Source organism: Salminus brasiliensis, chromosome 3 (genome assembly GCF_030463535.1).
Source record: "Salminus brasiliensis chromosome 3, fSalBra1.hap2, whole genome shotgun sequence".
NCBI classification, from domain to species: domain Eukaryota; kingdom Metazoa; phylum Chordata; class Actinopteri; order Characiformes; family Bryconidae; genus Salminus; species Salminus brasiliensis.
The window spans coordinates 36699971-36712079 of NC_132880.1; the positions used below are offsets into that span (position 1 = coordinate 36699971).

Sequence of the window (12109 nt, forward strand, 5' to 3'; positions counted from 1 at the left end):
GGCCCTCAGATTTGCTAACTGCAGGTATTTCAATGAGCAATTAATGTAACTTGGAAGGCCAGTCTGTCTTCCCTGTTGAGTGTAAGGTAAGGGAGTGTGGAAAATCTGTACTTGGACACTGAGAGATGTGGTTCGGACACATATGCTGTTTACAAATGTTTAAACAATTTTCTAATAATGAATGGAATCTATAAAATATCAGTCTAGTTATCAGATCTCACAATAATACACTCTTGTTCCAAGATGGCGCCGCGGAGGTGGCAGCCTGTTGCAGCAGCTCCTGCTCACTTCTGAGCTTTTTCTAACTTTTTTCCAATTTAGAAGTTTTTAAGTTAAGTTTCTTTGGTAGTTTAGTGTTGTTTATGACTCTAGGCACAATAGACAACAAAAGCGTGGTGATTTTTCAGGGAATACTATGTGCAATATCCCACCCCCATGTGCAATTAAGAGTCTTTTGCTGTAAATAATATTGTTATTGCTCTTTTAATTCTTATTTATATTGTGTACATAGTGTAAATTATTTATCTAAATTTTTGTAACTGAGTGTCCTGCTATCCCTTTCTGCTGTTACACTGTGAATTTCCCCACTGCGGGACTAATAAAGGACTATCTATCTTATCTTATATCTGTATTAAAGTCAAAATTCTGTTTCATGAGAATCCTGTAAATCACACGAAATCAAATGACTGTTTTTTATGTTTATTTGTCTGATATGTATTCATACATGGTACAGATTGTGTCACATGAAACGATAACGGGCTGCCTTGCGCCCAACGAGTCCGGGTAGGCGCCGGGCCCAGGAAGAAGATCTTACTCCTATTTATGCAATGTAAACATTGAGCATGCAAAAAGTGCATAAAATGTGCTGTGCATAATATCATACAAGCCCTAATGATTCGTATGATTCAAGATTCAAGAGTTTTTTGTCATGTGCACAGCAGAAACAAGCAGCTACACTGTACAATGAACGTCTTACTTTGCTTTATGGACACTTAATATTAATAACAATATTAATAACAACGCTTTGAGGAAATGTGAGTGTCTGTCAGGCTCATGTGATATTGAATGTCTCACCCAGATAAGGAGCATGCCTGATTTTAACTAGAGCATGCAGCCCTATTGCCTCTCTGAAAGGCCCTGGCTCTTTAAATGGGGGCGTGGCTACGCGACTACTACCAGCCTTTTATGCAAATCAGCCCGCCCGCTCTAGTGGATTAAACCGCGCTGGAGTTGCTTCAAGGATCCAGAGTGAGTGAAGCCGCAGTGTGGCACTGAGCCGCTCGTGTGTTCACTTCGGGATCCTTCACACACTTTTCTCTAGGAAAGATTGATCAGGTCAGCCTGAGAAACAACAACAACAACAACAGCAGCAACAGCAGCAACACCGCAGTCGAGCCACGCCAAGAGGTTTGGACACGTACGGAAAAGGGATTGATTTTTCTCTCAGGACGGTTCATGTTTGTTGGAAAGCCCCCTTTGCAGAAGTCGGGGTCGGAGTGAAAGTGCTGGGACGTAATCAGCAGAAGCAGCAGGACCGAGTGTGTTCAGCAGCAACAACAGTCTCGCTGTGGATTTTCGCGACTCCAATGTCTTGCAGGATACGGACGCTTGGGATTAATTTACGGTAAGGGTGTAAGGAGTTGGGTTGGGTTGGGTCTTATTCGACTCCGTGGCTTTGTTGAGTTGAATAGTTGAGTAGTTGGATCACTGATGCCTCAGCTGAATCAGCTGGAAGTCCATAGGTGAAGTCTGAGTCTCTGATCTTTCAGGGCTTGGTTGAATCAGTAGCTCCTCAGCAAGTGTTCAGTGAAGAGCACCTAGGTCATTTCCCCACAAGAACTGGGAGCCAACTCTCTGCTGTGGCTTAAACCCCACTGACACTGCATCATGTTGTGTAATACAAGTGTGTTGCGAAACTTTTTCAGGCTCTACCACCACAGTGAGCTCACACTTTGATGGTAGAAACCCAAAACACACCTAAAGCACACTGCCCCCCCTCTCTAATTAGTCTGCTATTTCAGAAAACCACCTGATTTTAGAGCTGCAATGAAATGGACACAGCATAAGTCTGATTAATGACCTAGGAGTACATCTGGGCCATTTCAGCCTCCCACCCCCCATTGATGTTTATTTGAATATAGGGCAAGGTGACCTGAGGGCAGTCAACGGGACGACTGGAGTAGTATGATGATTTTTCATTTCTACAACACACATAACTTCAGTTTCTGACGTGGTAGTAAAGGTTTCCCTGTTCTCTTCCAGATCTTCTGTGCTGTGACTGTGTGTGACTCGGTCTGAAGTTGAGGAGGAGGAGGAGGTTGAGGAGACCAATGCCAGGAATCAGTGCGAACGCTCCGCCTTGTGACAGGTGGGAGATGGAGGAATGCGACCAGTACCAGCACTATTTCTATGACGACCACAACCTGGATGAGGATTTTTTCAAGTCCACCGCCCCGAGCGAGGATATTTGGAAGAAGTTCGAGCTCGTGCCAACCCCGCCCATGTCGCCCATCAGGACAGCGGAGGGTGCCGGTGGGGCAGCGTATCCCTCCCTAGGGGACAAGCTGGAATGGGTGTCCCAGTTTTTGGGGCAGGACGAGGAGCATGAGGGACAGTGTAAAGTCAGCGCGGAGAAGACCTTCGGTAACCTGAGCTCCATCATTATCCAGGACTGCATGTGGAGCGGCTTTTCTGCCAGCCAGCGGCTTGAGAAAGTGGTCAGTGAGCGCTTGTCTTGTTCGGGCCAGGCCAAGCTGCCCTTTGCTCTCCAGACTAACTCCACGCACCCCAGCAAGTCGCAGGGTGTCCCTGCAGATGCCGCGCCTGTTCTCAACAGCTTGGCCACAGATTGCGTGGATCCAGCGGCTGTCCTGACCTTCCCCCTGAGCAGCAGCTGCAAGAAACAGGTGTCGTCCGGGTCAGAGTCACGCAGCGACTCCTCTGGTAGGCTCATAGTCCTTGACATTGATCCAAGTGCAAGATGGTGCATGCAGGGTGGGTGTGTGTTGACTCACTAAAGGATTGTTGTACTCAAGTGTGCTTACTGCTTAAATGCAAAACAGCTTGAAGTGATCATTTAAAAGGCCATGATTTTTACTCTAAAGCATACAAATGGTAGTTCTTCAGTTTCCATTAGTTTTAATGCAGTTCAGCCGGTGCATAACACGCACTTATGTAGAGGTGTTATACCAGTTATGCAATGTAGCCTCGCTTTTGAGGTTGACCTCATGTGTGGAATGTCTGTGTGGACTTGTGCCATAGTCCTACATTCCTAAACTCAAACAACGGGATGGATTGTTGTGCTTGTGGGCGGGGAGTAGAGAACGATCAGCTGAAGGAGGAACCAGTGAGAAATGTGGCTACATTTAAAAAGCTGCGCAAGACCGCTGAATTTCTCTGATCCTAGACCTCTCTCGGATATATGTTTTTGGTGCCATATTTGTTGGTGTGAAAACCGTACAGACTTTATGCAGAAATGTCTAACATACCCAGTTCAGAGTGTTCAGGAGTTGACTTCTCGGCAGTGAGGTCTTCTGGGTTTTTGCCTTATCACTTCAGAACACCACAACATGTTCGAAGGTTAGCAAACCCAAGGTTGTCTTCAGTATCTGGGCAGGCTTCTAGGTCATGTCCTTGTTTCTTTTGTTTGTTTTTTTTTTTTTTTTAATAAATGAAACTGGTTATCAGACACTGTGGTTTGGATGCTCAGCTGTGATGACTCATGTGTCAACCTTGAATGCATTTGAATGCAGTGTTGCCTCTAACTCTAATAGCCCGTCTGTGTTTACAAGAGCTCCAGAACACGTGCAGTACTTTTGGCGGCACTCACGGCTCCATCCACATATCCAATGCATAACCATCAATGAAGATGAATGTGCACTAAAATTAATCTTACATAATCGCATTATCGGTGGTTTATGTGTGCCACATTAGTGCAAGGTTAATGATCAGCTTTTAGGAAGCATGCAAGCTAATTTGTCAGTAATCCTTTTTTTTGTTGTTTTTAAATATATATATATATATATTTTTTTGTTTGATTTTCAGATGACGAGGAGATCGATGTGGTGACGGTCGAGCACAAGCACAACAAGCAGCGGCTGGTTAGTTCCCGTAAGCCGGTCACGATCACCGTGCGTGCTGACCCCTACGACCCTGGCATGAAGCGCTTTCACATCTCTATCCACCAGCAGCAGCACAACTACGCCGCCCCCTCCCCCGACAGCCATGCCGACGTCGAGCCCCCTCGTAAGAGGGTCCGTCAGGAGACTTCTCAACCACGGACAGGCTCCACGCCGCACGCCCTTGAGAGCAAACCCCACTTGCCTGTTGCTGCTGTTTCCATGCCGGCACAGGCTATGCCTGCATCCCCGCCCCACCCCTCATCCCACCACAGCCCCAAATCCCAGCCGTCCAGCCCTCAGAGCTCAGACAGCGAAGACATGGACAGACGCAAGAACCACAACTTCCTGGAACGCAAGAGACGCAACGACCTGCGCTCACGCTTCCTGGCCTTGAGGGATGAGATTCCTAGCCTGGTGGACTGTCCAAAGACACCAAAGGTGGTGATCCTGACCAAAGCGGCGGAGTACTTACGTGTAATGCACATTACTGACAAGCAGAAGGCCCAGGAGAAGAAGCAGCTCAAGAACAGGCAGCAGCAGCTACTTCGAAGGCTAGCAGAACTAAAACGCTCCTAAGTTATGGACGGTCCAACATCGAAGCAGCCAGTCCAGTCCTAAGAACTGCTCACAAGTCGTATGTAAAAAAAAAAAAAAAAAAAAGAAAAAAATGGAGATATTTAAAAGCAAAGACACCTGTACTTTATTTTGTATTATTATTATAAATATTATTATTTTTGTTTTGTTTTGTTTTGTTTTTTGCACATTTGATTGTGGGGTCATGGAGAGGGGATACTTGCAGACTAATAAGGTGTCTGTTTCTCCTGGTGTGTTATAGATTACATAAACTTCACTCACTTTCCCAAAGAAGGCCCTGCTGATTTATTTGTACCTTAGGTAAAAGATGATTGACGACGATGGCCCCAGATTTCTTTACCACATTAGAACAATCCTAGTTGGGGATATTCGGTAATGTTGAGTTAGCATGCCAGTTAGGCATTATTTGAAATGTAGCATTTAGCCTGTATGCACGTGTAGCCGCCCTAATAAACCAATTTCTTTGTGATGGAATCTGTGAAAAAACAAAAATCTGATTTCCTAAGCTTACTGAAAGCTGAAACGTGTAATTTTAATGCCCTGCCGTACCATTACTAACATTTTGTCCAAATTATTTCAAAGTGAAGTTTGTGGCCCACTGCAATATTCCGCCAGGACTGGAGTTTAGCAGACGGGCAGTTGGCTGCATTGCTGTTAGCTGTCTGTCTGTAAAGTTCACAGATTTGTTTTCTCAGTAAAAATATTCTATTGGTGCACATTTGAGTCAATGCCTTACACAGCCTTGCAGTGTACATAAACTGTGACATATTTGTACATAATAGCTCTGCTGTAGATCCATGTGTAAAATATTATATATGCTTTCTGTTTAAATACCAAAATCAATGCTGTTTATTTGATTAACATTTTCTTTTTCCTCTTTCCCCCCCTCATGAATCCTAGAACTCGGTTGGCCCACTCGGCTTACTCTTATGAGTATCAAAGCTTCTATTTTTGTTAAGAAAAGTTACAAAAAAAAAAGGCATAAAAATAAATAAATAAAACTACACTATCAACTTTACTTTTTATCACTAGCCACTTTGATGCTGTTTTCACTGCCTACTCATTTCATCTTGTGGATTTATTTTTATTTTTGTTGTTTTTGCGTGTGTAAAATCTTTAAATAGGTTAGTCATAAATGTTAAAAAGAGACTTTTGTACTCTATTTTCCTACAGATTTCAGTATTTCTTTGTGTATGTAATTTGCTCTGTTTGTTCTTTTCGTTCTCCTTGGTGGCATATGCTTTCTTCACCCATCACTAATACCCATCTCATGCCAGACCTAAGTTTGGCAGTTTCAGCTACAGTGCCACCCATTGAAAGTCCTTTGAGAGACAGTTCAACAAATGTTCTTTTGGTGCACCAACCTCACATACCCAGCTCTTTCTCAACTCTACTGAATACCTTCTACCAAAGTATTTTTGGAAAATCATTTGTTTTCGAGGATAAAAGAAGCCATAGTACTTGCACCTGGACTGAGCGTTAATCCAGAACATCACTGCTTGTGTTTCTTTCTCAGGTGTACAATCCAATTTTTTTTTCCCCCCTTCAGGCATTGGTTCACGCCCAAGTAAGAACTGCAGTAGCACTTCCCTCACTCACTGTAGCTCCTCACTGAACCATGAACTCCACTAGACTCCACCAGCCTTAACTTGCTTTCCTCAACTGCATATGCCACCATCAACCTACTACTGTTTTGGTTGTGTGTCTGTTGTCTGAATTTTGCTAGGTTCCTCTTTTCTCTTGTGTTGGACGTTTGGTTCTTAAAGGATTTGTTTAGTCCTTTCTTTCATGCTTGTTTTGCGCTCTCCTGGTGGCCATTGTGGGCATGCACTGGGAGCATGGCAGCAGCATTAAGCACTTTGTTTTCAGTACCTCATGAGCCTATAGAAGTCAGACAATTAATAAATTCAAATCAAATCATTTGAATGTGTCGGTGACATTATTGCAAAGGTTTGCATGTCAGCTTTTAACTTTCCCATTTAACTGAGATCCACTTTTTAAGGGAGCTTTTTTGACACCTGAATGGATGTACAGTACTGACGGCTAGGAACTTCTCCTGACAGGTGCGTATAGACTGAGAAATAATACTGACTGCTTCACTTTTTGCAAAAAGGGCTGCAGTCTCTTGACTGAAGGACTGGGCTGACTAATAGTGGAAATTAAGATCATTCTGGGAATCAGGATAACTGTGCCGTGGGCCGCTGTCCCAGTTTTTGCAGAAAAAGTGCGGTGCAACCTTCAAGACGTTTTACCACTAATCCTTCATCACCTTACTACTACTAGGCTGTTCACAGGTATCGTAAGACAGGGTCTCCTGCTTCACACACACTGTGAACAGCAGCCCGTGTTCCTCCATGCCTCACCTGCAGCAGCGAGGGTGAGGAAATCTGTTTGGATCATTTCATGCACGCGGACGCTTGCAGCACACTGGTTGCTGTGGCAACCGGCGTCTCTTTTTTCCATGGCGCAGGTCGTTCAGTTTCCATAGCAACAAACCAGCTATTCTTTTTTTTTTCCTTCACATTGAGTCAATGCGCTTCAGGAAGTCAACAAAAGCGTGTGCATTGTGAACCTTAAAAAATCCACTCCACTGCAGGCGCTAGGGTGAGTCCAGGTTAAGCGGGCCCTGCACAGGTTGGTGAAGTTGGTCATTTCAGTTTTTAGTGTTACTGTGCCGTCCAATGGCAATCAGTTTTGTTGGGATGTGTGCTGAAACGTGAAAGGATGGGATTGATGTGATGTCACTGTAGTGGGCAATGGTTTCTTTCATACATCAAGTGCATATGTATGACATATGTGTAATATGAAATATGTATGACAGCTTATTTTAAAGGTGGAAGCTGAGCTGTGTCCCACTATATCTCTCCTACTGGCCCACTTAAGGCTCACAGCCTCCTAGAAGAGCTGGGATGATGCAGCACTCGGTGGGAAAACAAATGTCAGAGTAATTCAGCATAACTTTATCTACAGTAATACTACATGACACTATAATATTTATACACTACAGTAAAGCTATACTGTTTTTTATTCTTTCATATAATATTCCCACAAGATTGTCTTATAGTAACCTCGCTTACTGTAATACAGGGGTTGTGCTGTTCTCTAATAATGTCTCTCTATAATGTCTCTAATAATGGCCCATTTTCAAGATTGAAAAGTGTTCTGTCCTACATACAAACTAGGAATTTTGTTACACTCCTGCTGTAAGTATACATTAGCACTTATGGAATATTCTCCTAAAACATCTTTATTTGGATTTACTAGAGGTTAGGGGTGGGCAATATGGTAAACATATCACTTCACAATGCATAAAGATATAATCACATTTATGTCAAACAAAGTTTTTATTTTGATTCAAATTTTAATAATTCAAAAACAATTAATAAAAAAAAATGAATATATATATATATATATATATATATATATATATATATATATATATATGTGTGTGTGTGTGTGTGTGTGTATATATATATATATATATATATATATATAAACACATTTGCTACACAACACCAAACTAAACATGGCAAATTGCACTCTTTGTAAGGAACCATGCAGTTGGTTAGTGTTTTTAAAGAATATCCATGATACGCTTAGAAAAACAGCAGAGAAACATAGTTTATCACATTAATTATACAGTCATATTGCCCAGCTCTACTACTTACTTAATAATAACAATAATAATAATGATAATAATAATACATTCAATAATGACCCAGTTTAAATGTACTCAGTGTACTATATAGAGTACTAAGAGTCTGAAAACATAATAAAAAAAAATAATAATAAAATAATTAAAAAATAAAAAAACTGAGAGAAACCAACAACAGGACGTCCATCAAGATCACTCGGCTGGAGTGACTGGAGGCTTTGGCTGCTCTGCTGTTTGAGCTGAACCCCCCTCCCACCCCCCCTCCCTTTACCTGATCTCACCCTGTCTCAGCGGGAATGCAGAAAAGCTTATTAAGGTTTTAACAGTGAGAGAGTGGCAGCTGGGAGGGCCGGGGACTTTAAAAAGCTCATGAGACGTGTGTGAAAAGGGTTTGTACAGTTGTTAAAGGAATAGCAGTTGTGGTTGTCCGCTCTGGGTCGTTTTAGTGGGACGAAACGTGTCGTACGATCTACATATCACACACATCACTCGTTCCTCCTTGTCTATGGCACATCCGATGACTTGAAGATCAGCGCCTACTCTGCGCTGCTATGGAAACAGCTTCGGGTTGCCTAGGCTACAGCTCACTTCGCCTTCGTCAGGGCTATTCGCGCATGCGCAGTAGCAGTTTGGAGCACCGCGGAGTCTCCGTCATGGCCGCCGCCACTGGGGCTGTGCAGCGTGCGCTGGGGAAACGTATCGTCCCTTCTCTGGTCGTGATTTTAGGGGCTACCGGTACCGGCAAATCCAAGCTGGCCATTGAGCTCGGGAAGAGAGTGCAGGGGGAGATCATAAGCGCAGATTCCATGCAGGTGAGTTCGCCACATGGTCGCATGAAGACTGGAACACGTGAAAGGCCCTGGCGATTAGGTCGACTTTGGAGAGATAGCGAGCTAATATTACATAATTAGAATATGGACGAGATATCGATGCATCGCAACTTAACAAACATAGATATTAATACTGCATTGAGCGTTAGATGTCGTTTCAGCGTTGTTCAGAAGCGGTGGGCCCAGAAGAGAGGGCTGTCATCGTGTAGATAGCCTACAGTGAGGTGACCTGCCAGGCTTATTCGCGGTCCCTGTTGACGTGTCAAGTCGTTAGGCTGTGTTAGCTATATATTTCCACGTTATTTACTTTCTGTTGACCTTTCATCTGCAGTCCATGCTCTGCCATCAGCACCGAGCTAATGCCAGCTAGCCAAGATGGATGCATGTGCTCTACAGTAGTGGATCCCATCCCATCCCTGGTCCTGGAAGAAATGTCCCCTGCCATGCACATTTTGGGTGTTTCTCCTGCTGCTAACACCACCTACACCTCAATAAGGACTTGCCAGCTTGTCAGCTTGGGTAAACATTCAAACGTGCAGGGCATGGGGGTCCTCCAGGGCCAGGTTTGGGAATCACTGCTCTACAGGCCTCTGTGTTCCTTGTGAAGATCTGCTTATCTTAGAAATACACCATCCATGTAGCTAGATAGTCCTGCAGTCCTGCAGTCCTGTAGTTCATCAGCCTCACAGCAGTAGTTAAAGGTAGCTAGCTAAATGTCTGAGTCTGGTTCTGTACAACACAGCAGTGTCTCTTTTTCAATGATGGCTTTCATACACAGGGAAAACAAAAGGTGGGAGACCTCGCCGTTGTTGTTTTATTATTGTTGTATCATTGACTGTTTCTAGAGCATTAATCTTCACTATCTAAAGTATTTCTGCATTAGAAACAGAGGCTGTGCTTTAGCTCTATTTCTCGAACGCTGCAGCCACGAGCTAACCTAGCTAGCATGGGGCTAACAAGCTAGCATGGCATGAAACGACTAAACAGGGGGCCGTGCTGCTGTTAGCTTAGCAGCACCCAGCTCTAGCTCGCAGAGCTGTTAGTGGAGCATTATGGCTGCAAACTAGATATCAGCTACTAGATATCAGCTACTAGATATCAGCTACATTCAGTACATGTGTACTGAATTTGAGCAGGGGCAGTAGACTAAACCCAGAGGAAGGTAGTGAGGGAAAGACGTGATACCACCATCCTCCATTTAGCCCACCAGCTAACAGGGTTTGCATATGTCCAAACTAGAAGAAGAGCTCTGCAGTGGCTTTCAGATTAGAGAAGGAGGCTGGACTGGTCTTTTTGGTCATAGTATTGGAATATGGTCACTTTCTGTAACATTGTAAGATGAGATGCATGGTTTAAAAGGAAATTGGCCTCATATTGCTGTTGGTAATCAAACATGGCTGGTTAACCCCTCCAGGCCTCGGCCCTGTTGCATATAGAGGGACGTGTTTTTCACTGGTTGTGTAGAAAATAAGGGGCAGATTTTGAAGTAATATGAGTGAAGAGTGGTCAGGGATTTGACCTGGGTAGTATGGTCAGTATGTCAGTATGGTGTATGAGGGCTTGATTTGGATTTCTGCAAACACCATCTCCAAGTAGTCAAAATATTCCAAGGTTTGGGTGATCGTCTATATGTTAATGAAGGAGCAATGAAGAGGAATATTTTTAAAGATTCTGTAGTAAATCGTTTTTCTAATTCTAATTTCTAATGCCCCAGCAATATGTTTTGAATATATGTATATTTCGAAAGTATCCGATTTTTACCCATTCCCCTACCACACACATACGCCCCCTCCGACGCACATACGCCATGATGCCATTCACAGACGCCAGCGACGGGCATCACTGCAGCGAGGCGATTGAGGGAGAGATAGAGAGAGAGAGAGAGAGAGAGAGAGAGAGAGAGACCGAGCGCCGTCTAGGCCAGTTGTGCTCTCTCGGGACCCTGGGTGCCGATGGCTAGCAGCATGACCGGGATTCGAACCAGCGACCCATTAATAATAGTGACAGCACCATAGTCCGCTGGACCACTCTGGGGCCCACAGTGAAGCAGAAACCCGTTCCTCAGTTAGTATATGTTTGTACTAATAGTATAAGCTATTAGTACTATTTATTTCTAATAAATTGTAATATTTTTTGATTATTTATTCATTCAGTAATTTATTTGACAAGCTATTTATTTATAATACTACAGTACTACTACTAATAATACAAATAATTTGATTATACAGAGCATAAATTAGGCCTAGGTCATGTAAAAAGGGCTTTGTCTTTTGATATTACAGTTTTAAAGCATTAGTGGCTATTTTCTGTCCTTCAAGTTGAAGTCCATCATGCTGCCCTGTACGTAGTAGCCCCACAAATGACACATGAACCCTTTATTGCTCTTTTTCATCTCCTCGTCATTGTTTATTGTGTTTTCACTAGACATCATTTTATCCACTGAATTGTATGATTTACACTGCATGCGCTATATACACTGTATAGGTAGAAGGAAGTTTTCCCTCATGTTGATTAAATATCCCTTATAGTTCAGTTGACCTTGTCTTTTACTGGCAAATTAGTTCTGAGGTTTTACCCTTGAACTTCAGATTGAATGAACCTCTCTGCCACAGTCATCTTTTCACCCTTCATTGCATTTGCCACCTTTTTAATTCAGGACCAGCCCCCTTGTCTTTTGTTCTTTGACCTTGAGCATGTATTGCTCCTTTGAGAGTTTGCGTGTGTCACCTGGTACAGTTAACTAGGTTACGCTAATAAAATTCCTGCCTCTTCACTTTAGCGGGATTGCCACACACTGAGCAACAAGCTGGTTCTCAGACTCCTGTTGGAGTGTGTGTGTGTGCGCGCGCGCATGCGTGGATAAGCTGCATTTGTATTAGCGATGGAGCATACAGATTTGCTCGAGAGGG

General features: G+C 43.4%; 2 protein-coding genes across 11 annotated transcripts in view; both read left to right on the plus strand.

The window, feature by feature from the left end:
* The first annotated feature begins 1257 nt into the window (after positions 1–1257).
* myclb (MYCL proto-oncogene, bHLH transcription factor b) lies at positions 1258–6606 on the plus strand. Of its 2 annotated transcripts, none has more exons than XM_072674817.1 (3): positions 1258–1624; positions 2263–2943; positions 4045–6606. In XM_072674817.1, exons 2-3 carry the CDS (start codon positions 2331–2333, stop codon positions 4695–4697), a joined length of 1266 nt encoding a protein of 421 aa, XP_072530918.1. In that variant the 5' UTR covers positions 1258–1624; positions 2263–2330; the 3' UTR covers positions 4698–6606. The 2 variants fall into 2 exon arrangements, with proteins under 2 accessions (XP_072530918.1, XP_072530919.1); XM_072674818.1 differs by lacking the exon at positions 1258–1624 and adding an exon at positions 1905–2182.
* A 2403-nt stretch (positions 6607–9009) lies between these two features.
* trit1 (tRNA isopentenyltransferase 1) overlaps positions 9010–12109 on the plus strand; it is a 47276-nt gene continuing 44176 nt past the window's right edge. For all 9 annotated transcript variants that reach the window (XR_011979299.1, XR_011979300.1, XM_072676032.1 and 6 more), the window contains exon 1: positions 9010–9182. Coding sequence is in view for 7 of the 9 variants with exons in the window: in XM_072676032.1 (XP_072532133.1) it covers positions 9024–9182 (159 nt within the window). In the remaining 2 variants the exon portion in view is untranslated. The remainder of the gene's footprint in view (positions 9183–12109) is intronic.